Consider the following 23499-nt stretch of genomic DNA (forward strand, 5'->3'; position numbering starts at 1 on the left):
TGTCTTTTCTTCTCACTACACGTACAGGGCTTGACAGGATCAAAGGCGATGAGACTTTCTGCAGCAGTTTTAATGGCATTGGTCTTCGTTAGTTTGGCGTTCAGCCTGCCAGGTGGAGAGCACATCAACTATGAAGCAGCAACATCCACACAGCTTCCCTTCCAGACCTCTCAATAACAAATGTGTTATCCACTATCACTCCTGTCTGGGAAATATCTGCATTTATTTTGTACACCTTTTGATTTCAAATATCCCCTTGAGGTAAAGCATAGCAAATATGTGTTCTCAGGGAAGGCCTTGGGGAATTATAGGGATTCATGCGCTATTGATGCACGTAGAGGTTTGCTCACATGCCATCTCCTGCATTTAATGAGAGTTCCTTGGAGAGYGGGTTATTGCTGCCACCATATAAATCATCCATATTGCTTCCTTATTGTACTACGGAGAAAAGAAACATCCTCATTATCCTCTATGGCTTTGCCTTGGGAGGAGAGAGAAGGTGATGTCTCCGATAAAATAATCTATAAATACCACAAGACTATTAACTTTTATACGGAAGAATCCAAGTTGCTGAGAAAAGTGGGGGGGTGGGGAGATACCATAGCCATATGTTCAGACTTACATATTTATTAAAATGGTTAAATGTCCCTGCAGTGCATTGGTCACCAGTTTTATTGTGCACCCTACAGTGTTACGGTGATTCATTTAGAGAACCACATACAATTYTGCGACCATGTAAATGCTGAATCATTCCATCTGGATACAACCCAGGTTAAAGGGGTTCAGATGGATCTGTTTTCTTCTAAAGTAAAAGAGAGTGAACATTGAATGTCAATTCACAAACTTTCAATTTCCTGTTTTGAAAATAAAGTTKTCTGTCTCCAGTTTCTGTAWAYTTGCTGTTAGAASRAAACCAACACTGAACAAGCTGGCTAATCATTGCCTGCCACAAATATCTAAATATACCTGGCCTGTCATCTGAACTAAGTTCTTGTGAATTTGCAGAGAGAAAGATGAGTTGCAACTAATTTGGTGTAAGGACTGCAGAAACGGTTAGTTCAGTCCTCAACAGATGCTCCTCTGATCAGCTACAGTAGATGTAAATTGGAACTGAGTAACACTCACCTTTTCAAGCTGAAACATCTGGTTTATAAGTGGGAACCTCCCAAATGCTATAATCATTGGGGATGGTACGCCTCTGGAGTGACCTACTGTGTGGTGAATTCTGACATTACATAATCTACTGTACAGTATGTTGTATGAATGGCCAACACCACATAAGTCAAATATCGCAGGGCATGGTAAAGTTGCCTATAGGACAACAGACAATCAGCAGAATAAACTGCAAGTCTGTCTAAAAAATCATTCCTAGCTCAGTTGAAGCTTAAACTTCGGATAGAGAATAGGTTCGAGTTCAGGTAATTTTGTCACACCCTGATCAGTTTCACCTGTCCTTGTTAGATCAGTTTCACCTGTCCAAGCGACCCCCTCCAGGTGTCGCTTGTTATCCCTGGTGTATATATCCCTGTGTTTCCTGTCTCTCTGTGCCAGTTCGTCTTGTATGTTCCAAGTCAACCAGCGTGTTTTCCCCGTGCTCCTGCCTTTCCTATTCTCTTTTACTAGTCCTCCCGGTTTTGAGCCTGTTTTCTGGACTCTGTACCCGCCTGCCTGACCATTCTGCCTGCCCTGACCTTGAGCCTTCCTGCCACACTGTAGCTCCTGGACTCTGAACTGGTTTTGACCTTTTGCCTGTCCACGACCATTCTCTTGCCTACCCCTTTTGGATGTAGTAAATATCAAAGACTCAAACCATCTGCCTCCCGTGTCTGCATTTGGGTCTCGCCTTGTGCCCTTATAAATTTCCCCATACATTTCCTCCCAGCCGTCAGCTAATGGACCAATAAATATGTAAAATATTTATGTATAAGCCTGACTTTTAAGATTATTTGAACAGGCTTTTTCTCCTCTTAGAAGTTTTAGTGGCCGCAACCATTTTTCCATTATTGATGTCTCATAACCAATATAATTTCAGAGATGAGTATACAGCACACCCTGGGACTTTACAACCCTCTTAATTTCTCTCTTTTAACAGTTGTTTATTTAACACTGCCGAGAGCAGACATCAATTCTGTAAAGTTCATGAAGTTTTGGGTCCCCCTTGAAATCACAATGGGATTTCCTGTCTGGTAAGGTAAAAGAAAGTTTCAGTAAACCGGTATCAACTCTGAAAAGAATGACTCCTTAAATGCTGTCCTGCATGTATATTGGTTTTTTATTCAAAAGCTGTCCTGACAGTGCAAGGTTTTGACGAAGTGAAACAATGAATCCATTGGAATTGATCGCATCATGTACTGCTTGACATTGCCTGGTAAACGCTGTGGCAAAACTTGCCTCAGTCTTTTCAAAGTTCATGACATTTACAACAGCAGCCTGTTTGCTCCTTGGTATTTCTTTTGAAGGTTAGGCTGGCCATCGGAGGTAATTGGACTGTTACTTCTCCCATGATCATGTCCATTCAATACCTGATGTGGAGAGCACAGAAGAGTAGGCCTGGGAAAGATGACATTTTGCCTATGACCATACCAGTTCACTATGCTGACTGTAGTGGCTAAAGGACAGTTCTGAGGTTCACTGTCAATACAGTCTATTTGAATGACAGGGAAGAAATAAAACACACACACAAGGAATAATATATGAGCCTTAGATTTCAGGCTGTAGACAGATTTCTGTACATTACCATGGTGTTGCCTTCTCACACACTCCTCTTTATTGACAACCATCTGGGATTAGTTACCCAGAAACATTATGTGAGGTATGTTTCTTGCATAGCTGCCACAAGTCAGCTAGAAATCCCATAAGTCTGTTTTCTTTGTACAGGATGGATCATTATTTCTGTCTGCAATACAATCGCACCAAACTGGGAAATAACTTGCTCTCAGTGCTCTGTAGTCAAGCCACATGCATTCTGGGAGGAAAAAAAGTAGTAATCAACTGTGTTTAGATAAAGTTGAGCTCATTGCTAAACTGCTCAGCGTATCAGTGTGTACGGTGGTGGCTCACAAAGTAGCAGGCAGGGGTAGACAAGCATTGGCAGGTTAATCAAGAATTATTGGAGAGTATCACAAATGACAATTTCAATTAGGGATGGGCAACTTTGATGGGGGTGTGGGCCGCAGAGGCTCGCAGGTCTGCTTACCCACATCCATACCCACACATGCAGTCAGAGCCGGCCCTAGCCTTTTGGGGGCCCTAAGCAGCATTTTAAATAGTGCTATGGCCCAAGTGTAACGTCTGTTTCCAACTCACACCCTCAAACACGTAGGTCCCCTGAACGCAGCTCACTTTCCAGCACACTTTCCAGCCCACACTCTCAAACACCTAGATCTCCTGAACGCAGCTCACTCTCCAGATCCCAGTCACCTGAATTCTAATCACCTGTTCACACACCTGTAGGTCATTATCACACACTATTTAGTTCAGTTCTTTGCACCCCATCACTGTAAGGTATTGCGAGTTTTGTGACACACGTCTTCAGAACTCTGTTTTTCCCCTGTGATTTACTCCTCCCGCATATGATAGTTTTTGCCTGCCTCACTAACAACGCCTTTTGCCTATTCCCTGCCTGTACTTTAGCCTATTGGATTTCCTGTTACCTACCTATTGCCTGATCTCCCAAACTACGTTACTAGCCTTTTCCCTGCCTGTACTGTTGCCCTTTTGGACTCCCTTTGTATGACCTTCTGCCTGCCCCTGGACCCAGCTACCTGCCTCCTCATGTGGTCCTTTTCAACTATCACCATTTATTTCATCCCCAAATTTGCAAATGGTTTGTAGGGGTTAAATTAGACATAATGCTCTGTAAGTTGTGTACTTCTATGTACTGTTTGGGCAATGTTTAATGCACAAGTTCTGCCTTAAAACATTTAACCAAGACTGCAGTACTCAACTTACATTATTCAATCTGAATCTGCTTGTTTGGGAGCTTCTTAGTTTAGCTTCTTTAATCAAGCCATTCCTCATTTCTCAAAAGGCAGAGTAAAAACATCGGCTGTTTTTCTACATGCTGCCTTGGATGAAGAGCTCACTTTGCTCTGTAGTTCAACTCCACGTCTTCCTCTATGTCTTTCCATTACACTCCACATCTTCTGAAAAGACAAATGCTTACAATTATCATCATAATGCCCATGATTTGATACGATAATATGCATGAGGGCATCCATTAACTGTTTTTTACATTCATTATTGCCAGAATGTCTTTATGATACACATTTTATGCCAAGTTCACATACTATAGCTTTGTCATGTCTGTGATCATACTGTAGCATAGGACAGACATGTTACAACAAATCTCAGCTGTCTCTATACTCTTTATTGTTGTCCATTGAGTTGGAACGATTGACATGGTACAGTGTTGTAAAAGTAACAGGCCTTTGTGAAGAAACACAATTTAGTGTATGACAAATACTAATTGTGAGAATAAATGGCATGGCAGCATATCTTTCTCTTTTATTTGGTTAACAAAACCGGCATGATGTTAAAGTAGGAACTAGGAAATTATATCAAAGGTTTTAAAGTTAGAGGCAGATTACACACACCTTGTTAAACTCGCACTGTATTTTCAAACATGAAGAGAAATTGGATTTACTTGTCCTCATTCGAATGACTCCACTGAGGTATCCATTTCAATAAGCACATATCACCTGCTTTTTTAAAATCAGATTCTCAATCCCACCTAAAGTCTTGCCCCACCATCTCATAGAATTTGATATTAAAAGGCCTATAAAAGTCCCGGAGCTGCTCAATGACCTCTCGGTCTATCTGCACATGAGTTCTACCCTTTGACTTGCCCAGGCAGCGGGGCTGGCTGCTGCTCTCCGGCTTCTTCAGGCAAGGGAAGCCTTTGGTTCGGTTAAAGTAGAAYTGCTTGTCTGTGATGATGCGTTTGAGACCCAAGAAGTCCTGGACTCGGCCCAGCTCCCCCGCCGGGTCCGTGATCAGCCGCTCGCCGCTCACAAAGTGGATCTGGGAGAGGCGAAAGTACTGCAGCCAGTTCTCTAGGTGGAGGATGTACATCCCTATGCGGATAGCGTTCCATGAGGTGTCTACCAGACCCTGGCTCCGGTTCTGGAAGGCCAGCTCCTCGAAGGTMGGGATGTCCGGCTTCTTGGACAGYGTCTGTGTGTAGTCTGAGATGGCCCTGGTGACTGGGTTACGCACCACCACAATCAGCCTGGTGTTGGGGGACATACTGGCGATGCGTCTGGGAGCCTCTCGTGTCACAAAGTAGCTGGGGGTTTTCTCCAAGGTGATTTGGCTGTCTAGAGTCCGTGGCATTAGTCCTCTAAATAGGGAAAGACAGAAAGAGAAAAACGTTGATTTAAAATGTATTTTTTATGCCTGGAATCCATTGTATTAGTACTCTAGAAGGGGATAGAATAGTAAAGCAATTTAATTGTCTTGCAGAAATTGTTATCCACTTCGATAGCTGAAAAGGTTTCATGAAAACAACTCCTGTTCCCTATCTTCAGGGTGACAGTGATGCTGAGGGCTGGAGCGAAATCATCCAATCACATTTTAGACTGGTGTTCATAAATCACAATCACCTGCATTAAGGACATCCAACAGAAAAAGATACTTGGGAGAATCTGGGTCACACTAAATAGGTCATCCTCTTAAAATGTTTGTAAAGTTTTTCTCATATCCACGGAATCTATGCATAGCAAAGTAAAGACAAGTGTTCTGATATTTTCCAAGAAAATGTAGAGACTGGCATTGCTCTGGGAATTTCCTTTCATCATTCGAGCAATGGGAGTTAAGAAATGCATCAATCCTGTTTCAAACCTGGATTATGCAAAAGTTGGATTTCAACAAGGAGCCACTAGAGCGCGATGAGCCAAGAAAAGCCCCACCGGCCAAACCCTCCCCTAACGACGCCAATCGTGCACCGTCCTATGGGACTCCCGGCCACGGCTGGTTGTGGCACAGCCCGGGAATGAACCCGGGTCTGTAGTAATGCCTTAGACCGCTGTACCACCCAGGAGGCCTGAATAGTTCTAAGATACAATTACAACCTACATTTGAATACAACATGATTGTCCATTGGTTAGAACAGAAATGTGTCTTCTGGCTTTCCCAACATGCTTCTGGTCCACCTCTCTAACCTCTAGGCTACTGGGCTCTCCCAACATGCTTCTGGTCCACCTCTCTAACCTCTAGGCTACTGGGCTTTCCCAACATGCTTCTGGTCCACCTCTCTAACCTCTAGGCTACTGGGCTTTCCCAACATGCTTCTGGTCCACCTCTCTAACCTCTAGGCTACTGGGCTTTCCCAACATGCTTCTGGTCCACCTCTCTAACCTCTAGGCTACTGGGCTTTCCKAACATGCTTCTGGTCCACCTCTCTAACCTCTAGGCTACTGGGCTTTCCCATTGTGTATCCATAATACAAGCTCTGATCCAGTAAAATGCTTCTTCCCTCCAGGTCAGGACCTTGTTTCCTAGAAACTTTTGAACATTAAAATGGATAGATCCCACCTAAAGTGCATCGAGCAGTTTCTCCCAAAACCATTCTTGCACTAAAACTGATACAGTAAATAAAATAGTAACTTTATGTCTATGACTGATGATTCTGTGCTTCCAACTTTGTGGCAACAGTTTGGGGAAGGCCCTTTCCTGTTTCAGCGTGACAATACAGAAATGGTTTGTTGAGATCTTTGTGGAAGAACTTGACTGTCCTGCTCAGAGCCCTGACCTCAACCCCATCAAATACCTTTGGGATGAACTGGAACACCAACTGCGAGCCAGGCCTAATCGCCCCAACATCACTGCCTGACCTCACTAATGCTCTTGTGGCTGAATGGAACCAAGTCCCCGTAGCAATGTTCCAACATCTATTGGAAAGCCTTCCCAGAAGAGTGGAGGCTGTTATAGCAGCAAAGGGGGCTACCAACTCCATATTAATGCCTATGATTCTGGAATGAGATGTTTGACTTGAAGGTGTCCACATACTTTTGGTCATGTAGTGTACATTAACAGTCTGAGAAATATTGATCAGTTTAGCTTGATTTATGAATCCTGTGCTGGTCTGCTGGGTGTCTCAGTTAGCCTTACCAGTTTATTGCCACAGGCAATCATTAATCTTCCATGGGATGGAAGGAACAGAACAGCAGTAGCACCATCCCCAGAAAACAGCTTTACCGTACGCTAAAAACATGCTACTATATCTCAGGTGCTATGTGATGGAGTCCCAACTTAGTTACATCATCAACCTTAACCTATAGTATAGCATATTCTTCCTCTTTCTTCACACTTCCATCATCACACATGTATTATTGAGTTGATGGAATTTTAGGAAACTATATAATCTCATGGAAAAAGCTACAGACATTCCAACACTGTTGGGTTATATCATTTCAAACGCTACCCTTTTCGGTTTCACAATTCTCACCAACACTGTTAAAAGAAATAGCTGCAATTAGGCGTATTACATAAACCTTTTTTTTTTAAATCCACACAACCAACACCCAGGATGGTGTTACTGGCTGTCTAACACTTCCCCTGGTGCCTGGTGCAGGAGCTGAACGCAGAAGGAACAAGATCTGAAATGGTCACTTTTTTGCTGATGGGAAGGAGTGTTGTTGCTGTACTAGCTTTAGCGGCCGTACTTCGTAGCATTTCCCAACTGCCACCAAGAGGTGCATTTCTTGTCGATTAGGAATGAAAGAAAAAACATCACCTCCTATAACTTTATTTAATCCACCAAGGTTTCAGACGAGACCAGGACACAAAAAGGTTTTGTGCAGCTTTCCATAGAGAAAGCCATAATGGAACATATAATTCATGGGATGCTCTTACTTCACACAACCAATTACATTCTCCATTTTCCAAGTACAGTACAAGACAACAATGATCCACTGCCTAAAGATGAACATGTGCATTTTGGGGAGCACAAGAACAACATGACATGCTCACATTATCTACTGGGTTTGCTGAGTCCCGGTTGTTTGGTTGAACAGAAACCTAGCTTGAATCGAACTTTATTTGTTCATGATTGGAGTGATGAGATACGCATGTACATTTGCTCTTTAGATTATTCCCCCTTTCTTATAATTAAACGGTTAACAACTTGTCAGGGACAGCTTTATCACTGTTTTGTTAACCTGATTTGAATTAAATTTGGTGGAATTTTGCATTACCATGATGTGAACTTCCATAGTGCAGGCCTACATGTTGTGCACACATTCTCATTTCAGCAGGGATTTAATCTTGTCATGTATTTGAAAATCAATTTACCCTCTCAGGTCTAATCAGAAAAAATTATGCAATAATTACAATATATTACATTGATCAAATATATTGTCCACCTGCTGTTCTCTGTAGTTTTCTATTGAACTAACATTTGTTTTTACAGATATTGAATATTATAAATGAAAGCCCATCCACATGATTTACAAACATTCAATTGGACCAGAATATAAACCTGCTTCTCATCAAGAAATATTTCATTAATATTTAACTAAAGTGACATCTTCCATTATCCTCTTATGTAAATTCCCAAACCGGGGAGAAGAACAGTCATTCATGTGAGCATACTGACTGCTTAACTGAAAACACAACCACCACAGTGGGAAATTAGGAATGGCACCATCACACCTGAAACTTCCACAAACATTAATTGCCAGTTGCTATTTGCGTTGGCCTTCCTGTATTTAGATGCCTGCCTTTTTCAATGGAGGTGCTTGTACCATAAGAGAGGAACAGGAGGCTCTCGCTGTAATTGTATATGCCAAGGTTACTGTGACATGTTGTAAGCCATTAGCAGCAGTATTCTGTCCTGACACCCTATGGTGCTTTTAGAGAACAGCGAGCACCTTCAGTAGTGTAGCGATTCTAAAAGCCTTCATTGTCGCTCGGTAGGCCTACTCTCAAAAGGATAGGGTCACCATGATCACTCCAGCTCTTAATACCGACGAGCTTTTTGGAGCTCTGGGACTAAGTTACAGTGGAGAATGCTGGTAGAGGATATATTGTAAATCATATCAGATAACTCTGTAGAATTAACCATTAGTAAAAGATTAATATTGATGTAGAATATGGTTGGAAGGTATACACACAGTGTGGAACTGTACTGCCATTGCACACATTTTGACACATACAGTACACCCACACACACACACACACACACACACACACACACACACACACACACATATCTATAAAGCTGGCAGTAACTGGCATTTTGTGTCATGAATCAAAGTTGTAGAGAGATGGATGGGCTCCCTGCTCTGATCATCATCCGGATCCTGTGAGCTGGAACTAAATTGACTGGAGTAATTTACAGCCGTCTCCTGTTCAGGTTATTGGTGAAACTCTGAGAGGAGTCAGGATGTGTTACAGGCTTGGCTGTGACATTTTAATCACTCTGTTAAAATGAACCGAGGTGTGGAGGATCTATCCCAACATTGTAAATGTGCCCAGTGCTCACAAGATTGCAAAGGGATAGCAATTCCCCCATCACTGGTAAAAACACACGTGTGTATTTAATACCCCCCCTGACAGATGTGTTGAGACCAACACCTAAAAATCATGTCTGGCATACTGTAACATTAAAAGTGCTAAAGGATGTGCTAAGTTCTCTGGCTGCTAACGTGGCTCTACTGAGCAAGTCAACATTGTACAGACACCCAGGCACCTGCTATTTCAGGCATGTAAGACCGTAGCAGCAGGTAAAGGTCAGCTTTGGATCATCTCCTTCAGCACAATCAATTAACCCAGACCTCGCCAGTGTAACTTCATTGATGTTTCAAATCAAGAGGGAATTGAGTGCATTATAAGAGTCGCTCAGTAAATGTTTGCTCGTGAACCACAGAGTGCGTATACATAACTTTGGTATGGTCATTAGCAGGTCTTTTGATGTGGACAAAATGGAATGTGTGTGACGCAGAGAGCACAAGAACACGTGTGGCCTCTCTAAGGTTGAGCTAAAATGTAGTATAGCATCTTTCAATAGATGTACAGACAGTGTGGCCTCTCTAAGGTTGAGTTAAAACGTAGCATAGCATCTTTCAATAGATGTACAGAACATTGTGGCCTCTCTAAGGTTGAGCTAAAATGTAGCATAGCATCTTTCAATAGATGTACAGAACACGTTGTGCCTCTCTAAGGTTGAGTTAAAAACATAGTATAGCATCTTTCAATAGATGTACAGAACATGTGTGGCCTCTCTAAGGTTGAGCTAAAATGTAGTATAGCATCTTTCAATAGATGTACAGAGTCAGCTATTGATGTGGCTAAGTCAAAAACGCAATCATGGAGTATTCTGTTTAATCTCAAACCTTTGTGGCACAGGAGGTTGGTGGCACCTTAATTGGTGAGGACAGGCTCATGGTAATGGCTGGAGCGGAATCAGTGGAATGGTATCAAATACATCAAACATGGTTTGATGTCATTCCATTTGCTCTGTTCCAGACATTATTGTGAGCCGTCCTCCCCTCAGCAGCCTCCACTGCTTTGTGGATATTGTTTGGCTTCTTCAGTGTTGTATTCGAGTCCTCCACGTTCAAGCTATCATCCACTGTCAGTAGAAAGGTTGTGGCGGTGACACACTGTTTTCAACAGAATTCATCTAGGCCTCATTGTACTAATTACCCAGCTTTATGATGAGTCGGAGGATTGGACAGTAATGCGAAGGCCAGGCCTGATCTGATTAGGATTTAAATTGGAAACCATCAATCATGACAAGCAGGCAGCGTCCCTGCAACAGACAGACAGACGGAGAGATTTAGAGAGTGGCCCCTATCTCTGGCAGAGCAGAACGTGTCTGTCATCACACAGACTAATAATGAACCCTGCCTATTATACAATACACAGCTTGTGAGTTGAGTCTACTAACCAGGGACAGGGAGCATGGTGACTTCAACGTATCCATTATCTGTGGTGTTGGGATGGCCTCGGCTCGAGCGGGGGTTATTTGGAAAAGCCCCTGATTAAATTATGACAAAGGCCTCATGGCTCATCATGGTCACTTCCAAATGATCTGTAGAACGTAAGATGAAGTGAGATCAGTGTAGGGAAAAGCCTGGGATTTAGAGCATGTCTATATTGCTTTCTTGGTGGATGCTAAGAGCATGTTGTTGAAGTGTGGTGTTACACAGTATTGTACATGGATTTCAAAGCTTTCTCACATACTGCACCTCTATTACCGGGGCCTGAATTATATTCACATTCACATAGACAGTCATACTCTTATCCATTGCTTTCATTCTGAAGCCTTTCATCTTCTAATTTGTATTACATTTCACAACAATACAGTGAATACTCTATCTAAGGTTATAGGAGTCAGGGACAGGTAATACCAGTATGTGAGAAAGCTTTTAAATCATTACAGAGTATTGCTACAAACTACTTTATGTGTCTAGGTATGGCTACGTCATATCTTCAATGACACAAGGAGGGTTAATTTGTACAGACCATGTTGTGTTACGGTTGCGAACAACCCAGATTGCAATTACACAGCTTGCAATTACACATGTGTTCTAATGCACAATGCTGTAATAAAACCAGAGCCGCTATACAACCGCATCACCAGTCTACTCCCCTCGCCTGGTACGAAGGAAATAGCTTCATTCTGTCTCCACTGGAAAAGATTATCTTATTAATATTTCACTCACTCCCATTTCTGCTGGGATGACGTCCAAGCATTAATCACCAGTCAACAGCGACAGAAGCTGGTCTCAATGGAAGTCAATTAAGAGTTACCGAGCAATGTCCCAGACAGCAATACTGAAGTCCGGTCAGCTGGTTGGTTAACTAGAAATCATTTAGAGTCAACTGCCAAGACAACCAGCAGCAGGTCTTATTCAATTTGAAACAAAGCTCTGATCTGTTGTGTTGTGTGCACACCATGTCAATCTTTTCCAGAGTAAACTAGGTTTTTACATAAGTACTGTCCTGTTTGTCTGTATGGGAAACAAATATTTCAGAATCAGAATCAGTCTGACCTCAATGATGTCTGATTTAGTCGTGTTGTCTGTGCACTACGTTTCACAGAAATGACAGCACATTGGAAGATTCTAATCCACTAAGGATGTTGAGAGACAATTGCTCTCCTGAAGCGATAAAGCGTTGAATTAAGGCGAACCAAATGCTGTTACTGTGTCTGACTTTGATGTGGGAAAGTGTCCAACTATCCCAAAATGAAGACACTCTCAGGAAGACCCTGAAATCCATGGCTGGCAAGCTGCACATCCTCAGATGAGCATTTCAGTTAATTGTGTAAATGTTTCAGATTAATTAACTGCGGCTCAGCTGCCAATTTCAATGAAACACAGTGTAAACAAAACTATTTCAGTGCATGTCAGCCTGTCCTCACATCCTGTTCAGTTTAAACTTGTTTCCTCCTGTCACATTTCCCCCTGTCTGTCTTTGCAAAAGGCTTTATGCTGAACTGCAGGGAATAATGGAAAACATTACCAACGCATAATGAGACACTGCAAATATTCATTCAGTCTGTATTTGAAATGCAAATGGTTCCAAAGACACCTGGCATATGCTAGAGATAGGAAATATTGGAATATTGCGTGCAAGGAATCAAATCGAATTTTATTTGTCACATGCGCCGAATACAACTGGTGTAGACCTTACAGTGAAATGCTTATTTACAAGCCCTTCACCAACAATGCTTTATGAAGTTAATAACAAAAATGTAAAAATAAGTGTTAAGTTAATAAAAAAGATTTTTTTTGTATAAAAGTAACAAAAAATTCAACAGCAGCAGTAAAATAACAAGCGAGGCTATATACGGGGGTACCGGTACAGAGTCATTGTGCAGTGGCAGCGGTTAGTCGAGGTAATTGAGCTGAAATGTACATGTAGGTAGAATGACTATGCATAGATTATAAACAGAGAGTAGCAGCAGTGTAAAAGAGGGGTCTGGGTAGCCCTTTGATTAGCTGTTCAGGAGTCTTATGGCTTGTGGGTAGAAGCCATTAAGAAGCCTTTTGGACCTCTACTTGGCGCTCTGGTACTGCTTGCTGTGAGGTAGCAGAGAGAACAGTCTATGACTAGGGTGGCTGGAGTCTTTGACAATTTTTAGGGCCTTCCTCTGACACCACCTGATATAGAGGTTCTGGATGGCAGGAAGCTAGGCTCCAGTGATGTACTGGGCCGTACGCACTATCCTCTGTATTGCCTTGCGGTTGAAGGCCGAGCAGTTGCCATACCAGGCAGTGATGCAACCAGTCAGGATGCTCTCGATGGTGCAGCTGTAGAACCTTTTGAGGATCTGAGGACCCATGCCAAATCTTTTCAGTCTCCTGAGGGTGAATAGACTTTGTCATGCCCTCTTCACAACTGTCTTAGTGTGTTTGGACCATGATAGTTTGCTGGTGATGTGGACACCAAGGAACTTGAAGCCCTCAACCTGTTCCACTACAGCCCCGTCGATAAGAATGAGGGTGTGCTCGGTCCTCCATTTCCTGTAGTCCACAGTCATCTCCTTTGTCTTGATCACGTTGAGGGAGAGGTTGTTGTCCTTGCACCACACGACCAGGTCTCTGACCTCCTCCCTATAGGCTGTCTCATCGCTGTCGGGTGATCAGGCCTACCACTCTTGTCATCGGGAAAATTGATGATGGTGTTGGAGTACCATGGAGTGGCACGGCCATGCAGTTATGAGTGAACAGGGAGAACAGAAGGGGACTGAGCACAAACCCCATGTTGAGGATCAGCGTGGCGGATGTGTTGTTCCCTATCCTTACCACCTGGAGGTGGCCCGTCAGGAAGTCCAGGATCCAGTTGCAGAGGGAGGTGTTTAGTCCCAGGGTCCTTAGCTTAGTGATGAGCTTTGAGGGCACTATGGTGTTGAACACTGAGCTGTAGTCAATGAATAGCATTCTCACATAGGTGTTCCTTTTGTCCAGGAGCAAAATGGCAGTGTTGAGTGTAATAGAGATTGCATCATCTGTGTATCTGTTGGGGCAGTATGCAAATTGGAGTGGGTCTAGGGTTTCTGGGATAATGGTGTTGTTGTGAGCCATGACCAGCCTTTCAAAACACTTCATGGCTACAGACGTGAGTGCTACGTGTCAGTCGTCATTTAGGTAGGTTACCTTCATGTTCTTGGGCACAGGAACTATGGTGGTCTGCTTGAAACATGTTGGTATTATAGACTGTCAGTGAAGACACTTGTCAGTTGGTCAACGCATGCTTGGAGTACACGTCCTGGTAATCCGTCTGGCCCTGCGGTCTTGTGAATGTTAACCTGTTTAAAGGTCTTACTCACATCGGCTAGGTAGAGCGTGATCACACAGTCTTCCGGAACAACTGGTGCTCTCATGCATGTTTCATTGTTACTTGCCTCGAAACGAGTATAGAAGTAATTTAGCTTGTCTGGTAGGTTTGTGTCACTCGTCTGGTAGGTTTGTGTTTGTAATAGTTTGTAAGCCCTGCCACGTCCGAGGAGCGTTGGAGCCGGTGTAGTACGATTCAATCTTAGTCCTGTATTGACGCTTTGCCTATTTGATGGTTTGTCGGAGGGCATAGCGGAATTTCTTATAAGCTTCCGGGTTAGAGCCCCGCTCCTTGAAAGCGGCAGTTCTACCCTTTAGCTCAGTGCGGATGTTGCCTGTAATCCATGGCTTCTGGTTGGGGTATGTACAGTACATACGGTCACTGTGGGGATGACGTCATCGATGCACTTATTGATGAAGCCAGTGACTGATGTGGTGTACTCCTCAATGCCATCGGAAGAATCCCGGAACATATTCCAATCTGTGCTTGCAAAACAGTCCTGTAGCTTAGCATCTGCTTCATCTGACCACTTTCTTGTTGACCGAGTCACTGGTGCTTCCTGCTTGCAAGCAGAAATCAGGAGGATAGAATTATGGTCAGATTTTCCAAATGGAGGGCGAGGGAAAGCTTTGTACCTGTCTCTGTGTGTGGAGTACAGGTGGTCTGGAGTTGTTTCCCTCTGGTTGCACATTTAACATGCTGATAGAAATTATGTAAAACTGATTTGAGTTTCCCTGCATCAGCCTTTGGATGAGCGTTTTCCTGTTTGCTTATGGCCGTATACAGCTCATTGAGTGCTGTCTTAGTGCCAGCATCAGTCTGCAGCGGTATATAGACAGCTACGAAAAATATAGATGTAAACGCTCTTGGTAAATAGTGTGGTCTACAGCTTATCATGAGATACACTATCTCAGGTCAGCGAAACCTCGAGACTTCCTAAGAATTTGTGCACCAGCTGTTGTTTACAAATATACATAGGCCGCCGCCCCTTGTCTTACCAGAGGCCGCGGTTCTATCCTGCCGAAAAAGCTTGAAACCCGCCAGCTGTATGTTAATCATGTCGTCGTTCAGCCACGACTCGGTGAAACATAAGATATTACAGTTTGTAATGTCCTGTTGGTAGGATATACGTGCTCGTAGTTCGTCTATTTTATTATCGATTTATTGTACGTTGGCTAATATGACCTATGGTAAAGGTAGATTATCCTCTCGGCGACAGATCCTTACAAGGCACCTGGACCGTCGTCCACGATATCTCCGTCTTTTCCTCCTGCGAATGACAGGGATGAGGTTCTTGTCGGGTGTCTGGAGTAAATTTTGCCCGTCCAACTCATTGAAGAAGAAGAATTCCTCCAGTACGGGGTGTGTCATCGCTGCCCTGATATCAAGAAGCTCTTTTCGGTCATAAGACACGGTGGGAGAAACATTATGTACAAAATAAGTTACAAATAATGCAAAAAAAAACACAATAGCACAATTGGTTTTGGGATCGTAAAACGGCGGCCATCTCCTTCGGCGCCATGATCATTCCGGAAATAGTTTGATGCGTGTATACTATGTATTGTACTAACTAGACTAGACTCCAGGAAAAACAGTTTGAACAGAGTTGTGCATATCCCCATTTAATCAAACTCAATTTACTACAGTCAAAACTACACATTTATTTAATCACATTATACATTGCTAGGCATGGTGTCGGCCATGTTAGATTCCATCTCTCAGAATAATGTCATTGTGTGTCCTTGCCTCCAGGGTGGTCTACCATTCTCAACAGCTCTTAATGATATGTACAGCTGGGTTACCTACAGTTGGTAAAGGCTCTATCCCTGTCTCTTTGAGTAGGAAACTCACAACACCACTACCTCTGTCTCTTGCTGCTGGCAACTCCAGCTAATGACTTATTCAATACAAAATCCTAATACCAAAACCTCACTGTGCCATGGTGTCTTTGGGGGATATTCCCGAGAGGAGTTGTTTTTGTAATTAATGTTAACTGCTACATGTTTCTGAGCTATATCGGGATTAAGACTCCTCATTACTAGTGGAAAGAGATGCCTGGGCCAGTGGAATGTGCAGTTCCCTCCGTTAAATGAGCAGCAGACAACTTTCTGTCCTCGTCAACCTTTCTGACGTTAGAGTTCCGGGGTTCAGTATCCTCCCTGAGCCAATTAATGGTGGACCTGGAGAATACTCTTGGCTGAAGCAGATTCTACGAGGCCTCTTGCACAATTTTAACACTTCTCAGGGAATCTATTTGATGTGCGTCTGACTCCTGTAAAATCAGTAGAGCTGAGATGCCCTTTTAAGTTCTGATGGTGATGGTGTGTAGTGATGCGGATTTGTTAGATTTTTTTGATCGTGTGCGAAAATCGAAAAACGCATACACGAAGTGTTGCGGAATTGGTTGCAGAATAATGTATGACTCAGCTACCCCTTACATAGTCACAGGGATGGAGAGACGCTCACATGCAATCTACATTTTTATTTTACCTTTATTTAACTAGGCAAGTCAATAACAACAAATTCTTATTTTCAATGATGGCCTAAGAACAGTGGGTTAACTGCCTGTTCAGGGGCAGAACGACAGATTTTTACCTTGTCAGCTTGGGGATTTGAATCTTTCAAAGATTTGGATTTGATCTTGCAACCTTTCGGTTACAAGTCCAACACTCTAACCACTAGACTACCTGCTGCCATAAATGAGGCCAAATGGGTCTTATTCTATTCTGGAGATTGAGTAATGAACATTGCACCATTTCACTGTCGTCGCACAGGTCTGTCACTTACATTGGGGTGAAAATAGTTGGATTATGCAAGTAATTCACAATTAAAAATAATAAAATAGAGGACAGTCTATCACAGTGCCTCATTAGACGATGGTGACAATCGTTTTATTTAATGCTGAGACCAGGTCGTATATTAGTTCTAGTCTGCATAAAGTTTCAGCCACCATGACTGAGGTGAACTAATCTAGCAAACACTCATTACATTTAAATGGATGGTGTCATGTCTTGGACTGAAATAAAATGAAAAATAAGACTCTCTAAAGCACATTAAAGGTGATTTGTATAGAACTTCTGACGTTAATCAGCCAATTTATCTTTCTCATTACTGGCGGCATTTATGTGGCTCTTATTGCAAGACGTCAGTGGCTAAACTAAAATTGCTTTCAGAGGGGATTAGAGACACTGTTGCGAGGTCCTGGCTTCTGTGGCATTTTAATTAATCAGTCCCCAAATAGTACTGATGAATTTAGAGCCTGTGTGTGTGTGTGTGTGTGTGTGCATGCATGCATGGGGGTGGATACGTAAGTGTGAGTGTGTAATTAATAATTAACGTGAAACTAATTATATGAATACAGTATCTGCTAATATTGGCACTATATTGGCACAAGCCTACTGCACACAAACTTCCCACTGTTCTATTAGTCTAATATTAGCATTATTGCAGTTATATTATAGGCCTATTCAAGTGCGTGAAAAAATACTGCTACGTCGAGTCCTCAGCCCTGAACTGAATGCCTCCAAGTCCCTTTTATTGATTTAAGTTGCTCCCCATGGGCGAGTCTGACTCAATTGACTTAAACACAGCAGGTATAAATGGCTTCACACTGCGATGGGACAGTGAGCACAAACCACAACCATCTGGGCTTAGGGAGAGCTGCTGGGTGATTTCACTAGAGTGGCCTGTCTGACAGAACCTCCAACAGAACAGAACACTTTCTAATGGCACATTCTTTGTTTCAGTAGGTTTTCTCTCTCAGCTAAGTGTAGATGCGATCCATGAGTTCCCTGCTCGGTTTCACTCAACAGGCACCATGTTCTGTCAGAGACGAGAATGTAACACCTGTGTAATGCCTGCTTTTAGTCATGCAGGTACCAACTTCAGCAATGGTCTTACGGCTGCCAAGGGATGAGAGCAGATAGAGTCACACAACTGAGCCAAGCTGAGCTGAGATTTACTGGATCTGGCCATGCTGGAAAGGATCATGTAAAAGGAAAATATAAAAGCCAGCACGGTACTGTTTGGGTAGGTACAATAATGAGAAAAGGCTATTACTCTCCTATGGACTTCTTTATCCAAGATCTGACCCATGGGTGAGAGACAGCGCCAGTGTCCCGTCTCATCGACGTACAGTACACTGGAGGGGCATCCCGTCAGAGGGAAGGCAGGAGGAGTCCTACCTTATCCGAGGTCACTAATCAATATTAGCCATGTTTCTGCTGGAGAGGGTTTCTTAAAAGTCTGCCCCTGAAAATATCTATTACCGTTGATCTGCATGTTTACTTACTGAAATTCGACACTGCAGCTATACTGTGGCATTTCAACCTGGGTATCAAGTCAAAGTAACTTCATCCTGGATTTGGGGCATGATTTACTTGTAATGCTTATGATTCCAATTGCTTTCGGTCGGAGTGTTTCTTTTAATCTGATATTCCGAAATATTTGTACACCTTGAGAAATCAAAGCTTTAGATCAATTATCTCACAAACTACACTATATAGTATGTGGCCCCCCTTCAAATGAGTGGATTTGACTATTTCAGTCACACCGTTGCTGACAGGTATATAAAATTGAGCACACAGCCATGCAATCTCCATAGACAAACATCGGCAGTAGAATGTCCATACTGAAGAGCTCATTGACTTTCAACAAGTCAGTTAGTCAAATTTCTGCGTTGCTACAGCTGCCCCGGTCAACTGCTGTTATTGTGAAGTGGAAACGTCTAGGAGCAACAACGGCTCAGCTGCAAAGTGGTAGGCCACACAAGCTTACAGAACAGAACCACCGAGTGCTGAAGCGCGAGGCGAGTAGCGAGTAGAAATCATCTGTGTTCGGTTGCAGCCCTCACTACCGTGTTCCAAACGGCCTCTGGAAGCAACGTCAGCACAATAACTGTTCGTCAGGAGCTTCATGAAATGGGTTTCCATGGATGAGCAGCTACACACAAGCCTAAGATCACCATGCGCAATGCCAAGCGTCGGCTGGAGTAGTGTGAAGCTCGCCACCGTGGAGCAGTGGAAACGGGTTCTCTGGAGTGATGAACCACGCTTCACCAACTGGTAGTCCGTCGGACGAATCTGGGTTTGGGGGATGTCAGGAGAACGCTACCTTCCCCAATGCACAGTGCCAACTATAAAGTTTGGTGGAGGAGGAATGATGGTCTGGGGCTGTTTTTCATGGTTCGGGCTAGGCCGCTTAGTTCCATGAAGGGAAAACTTAACACTACAGCATACAATGGCATTCTAGACGCTTCTGTGCTTCCAACTTTGTGGCAACAGTTTGAGGAAAAACTTTTCCTGTTTCAGCATGACAATGCCCCCATGCACAAAGCGAGGTTCATACAGAAAAGGTTTGTCGAGATCAGTGTGGAAGAACTTGACTGGCCTTCACAGAGCCCTGACCTCAACCCCATCGAACACCTTAAGGATGAATTGGAACGGCGACTGCGACCCAACCTCACAAATGCTCTTGTGGCTGAATGGAAGCAAGTCCCCGCAACAATGTTCCAACATCTAGTGGAAAGTCTTACCAGAAGAGTGGAGGTTGTTATAGCAGCAATGGGGGGACCAACTCCATATTGATGCCCATCATTTTGAATGAGATGTTCAACGAGCAGGTGTCCACATAATGTTCGGTCATTTAGTGTATCTACACTGAGAATACAAAACATTAATAATACCTGCACTTTCCATGAAATAGACTGACCAGGTGAATCCAGGTGAAAGCAATAATCCCTTATTGATATCACTTTTTAAATCCACTTCAATTACTGTAGATGAAGGGGAGGAGAACGGTTAATTAAAGAAGGACATTTAAGCCTTGAGACAATTGAGACATGGATTGTGTACGTGTGCCATTCAGAGGGTGAATGGGCAAGACAAAATATTTAAGTGCCTTTGAACGGGGTACCAGGTGCCAGGTGCACCGGTTTGTGTCAAGAACAGCAACGCTGCTGGGTTTTTCACACTCAACAGTTTCCCGTGTGTAACAAAAATTGTCCACCACCCAAAGGACATCCAGCCAACTTGACACAACTGTGGGAAGCATTGGAGTCAACATGGGCCAACATCTCTGTGGACCGCTTTCGACACCTTGTAGAGTCCATGCCCCGATGAACTGAGTCTGCAACTCAATATCAGGAAGGTGTCCCTAATGTTTGTTATACTCAGTATATCTATGAGTGTTCTCTGCTGTATTGTGTTATGAAAAAGGATCTCTAAGTGATCATTATCAACAATTATCAACAACATTATCAACAAAAAAAACAAGAGTGGTAGGTAGAGAGGAGGGAATATACTGCACACTTATTCCATCCCACAAGGTACATGATTAGCCTAATGATCATGAAAAACGTTATGGACTTTCATGAACACAATCGTGGAACATTCAAGTATACACCCTGGTACACACTTTTAAAGCTGACTAATAATGTCAGAGATACGCGTTAGAATAGAATGGATACAGATGCAATACACCCAAGCATATCTATATTATCTCATAGGCAGGCCTACATACATTAGGTTGTAAGAAGTCATAAGCCTACTTAGCCTATGCCTACTGTTTTATTGTGACAAATTCCTTTGTATGGGCCATGCACTTGTTCAAAAAATAACATATTGAAAATGAAATATATCATAAACAGACAAATTAGTTTATTATATATTTAAATCAACGTGACATTTCGTACCTGTACCAGTCCAATCCTCTGTCATAGTTTCTATCGAAAAAGTGGGGCTCTGTTCCAAGCGCGCGCACATCTGNAAATCAACGTGACATTTCGTACCTGTACCAGTCCAATCCTCTGTCATAGTTTCTATCGAAAAAGTGGGGCTCTGTTCCAAGCGCGCGCACATCTGGATGAATTCGAATGAACTCCAGCACSGCCCTGGTGCCGCCCTTCTTCACCCCGARGATTAGTGCGTTAGGTAACTTTTTGTTTCCATATTTCTGTGCAACAGTAATATTATATTCGGATTGGGCAATACTCCGTTTGTGAGTGATGGGCAAGGCAGAATTTCTACTTTGGTTGCGAGCATGACTTGATCCTTGGTGAGTGAGTGCCACGTTTAAAGTCTCATCCAGAGCAGTCCTCCTGTCCGCGGTGCAATCTTTTTGCAGAAGTTTTTTGCTTCCTACGTTCTTGTGATGGAGGCACCTTTTTTCCTCATAACTCTGGGTTGGCATGATTGTACCACAACAAAACAGTATGCTGTAGCATAAATATGTGAAGGACAATGAAATGGTGAATATAAAAATAAATCGTTTGCTCAACCTATTTGAAGATGGCACGATTCGGTTTGAGATCAACCTATATGCCATATCTCCATGGGTCAAGGGACTGCATGTTTTTCTTCTGTGCTGCGCCTGGACTGCGGTGTCTCCCTGTGGAACCGGACTCTGCCTCTGCCAACATCCCAATACGACAGAAAAGCAGGTAAATGTTCCTCCAAGAAATTACCTGTGCACAATTTGCATCGTTTCCAATTTAACAATTGTTGGATAACTTTGGAATAAATTGATTTCAGCCATTTTCTTGGAAAAAGTAGAATGATCCCGCCTAAATGAGTTCATATAGTTTGAGTGGTAGGATGATTGCATCTGTAATATTAACTAATTGCATCATATTTTGTCGAAACACTTAAACCCCCACGGAGTCGTTATTCTCAATTCCATTCTTCGTTTTCTTCAATCCGTTGGTCTGGGTAAAATATGCCGTTCGTTGGATAATGATGAGTGACTTTGGAACCTGCCGAAATCCATAAATCTGCATCTCTTCCAAAAGGCACGGTGTAATCTGCCATTGACTCTAATCCGTGCGAAGCCTCAGCCTCGCCTTCACGGGATCTGCGATGTTCAGCTCATGTTTGGCTGCTTTCTCAAAGTTCTCAAGAATTCCGTTGCGGCAGTCAGGGACAGATGATGAATATATAAAGATGCCGTCTGACGTCACTCTTCATATGATCATATTCTCCATGCATTTAACTTTTTAAAGGAATACTCTTGATAGCCTGTTTTATAGAGACATACAACATATATAGTTGGCAGGGGAAGCATAGTCTATGTGGATACCTGTGTGGGAACATTTCCACATAACTCACATTCATTTGTGTTCTCGTAGCCAATTGGAATTCATAGGACATCAAGCATTTTTATTTAGAAAATAACTTTGAATTGCACAATGGCAGGCCATTAACTGCTCCCTTTCAATCATGAAAGTACACAACAAAGATTATCTCTAATCTTGAATCTCCAAGCTGTTGCACAGATCTCTGCTTTCACGGACATTCTAAACTGAGAGACATGACTGAATATTCCTAGTCTGAGTCATAAAAGGCTTAGATTTGAACAGGTGAAATCTCCATGATTCTGTGCTCTCTCTCACAGATGGGTGTTCTGGGGCCCTGCACTGTAGCCAAGGAGATAAACATGTTGCTTTGTGTCATACCTAAGCACAACCATTGAGCAGATGRTATCCAGTAAAGCCATACAGTCTACCCACCAGGCAACATCAAATCAAATCAAATCACATTTTATTTGTCACATGTGCCGAATACAACAGTGAAATGCTTACTTACAAGCCCTTAACCAACAATGCAGTTTTATGAAAAATAAGTGTTCTTAAAACTGCGTTGTTGGTTAAGGGCTTGTAAGTAAGTATAAGAATCAAAATATTTATCCACACACATGATTACAAACACACACATGTTTGTTATTCCACAATTCCATCACAGCTTTTTATTTCAGTCATTTTAGTATCATTACTTGAAAACCAAACAGCAAACGTAATGGCTCACAATACATCATTACATGATTTGAGCATATTTTAACCAGTTTACTCAGCTAATGTGGATGCTCTCCCAGTCTCACAGAGCAGAGAGGGAACGTTGGAGTAGTGAAACACTAGATTTTCCAAATTAGCGAGGCACCAGCGAGTCTGTTTCTCTGTTTCACTCTGTGGCTCTGCCATGGGGCTGAACCTGCTATTAGTGAAATGTGATTAGGGACCACCGATCAATTGGGGCCACAGTCCCCAGTAATATGACATTGATACAGCAAGGCGTAGTGGGGTTCATTAACCTTTCCAGCCCAGCTAGAGAGAACCCTGGGGCTTCAAAGTGCAAATGCTTTACAGTCATGTCTAAGGGAGCTCTACAGTATTACCCAACTGTGTACTGCTCAGTTTGTACTGGTCATGTAGGTTCATCA

The 23499-nt window shown here is 42.9% G+C and overlaps 1 protein-coding gene across 1 annotated transcript; it reads right to left on the minus strand.

Moving 5' to 3' along the window:
- Positions 1–2286: 2286 nt before the first annotated feature.
- Positions 2287–22169, minus strand: LOC111980408 (heparan sulfate glucosamine 3-O-sulfotransferase 2-like). The gene is made up of 2 exons (XM_024011135.3): positions 21077–22169; positions 2287–5341 (listed from the first exon to the last, which is right to left on the minus strand). The coding sequence occupies exons 1-2, from the start codon at positions 21610–21612 to the stop codon at positions 4723–4725; spliced, it is 1155 nt and encodes a 384-aa protein (XP_023866903.1). The 5' UTR covers positions 21613–22169; the 3' UTR covers positions 2287–4722.
- Positions 22170–23499: the final 1330 nt, after the last annotated feature.

Source organism: Salvelinus sp. IW2-2015, linkage group LG20 (assembly GCF_002910315.2).
Source record: "Salvelinus sp. IW2-2015 linkage group LG20, ASM291031v2, whole genome shotgun sequence".
NCBI classification, from domain to species: domain Eukaryota; kingdom Metazoa; phylum Chordata; class Actinopteri; order Salmoniformes; family Salmonidae; genus Salvelinus; species Salvelinus sp. IW2-2015.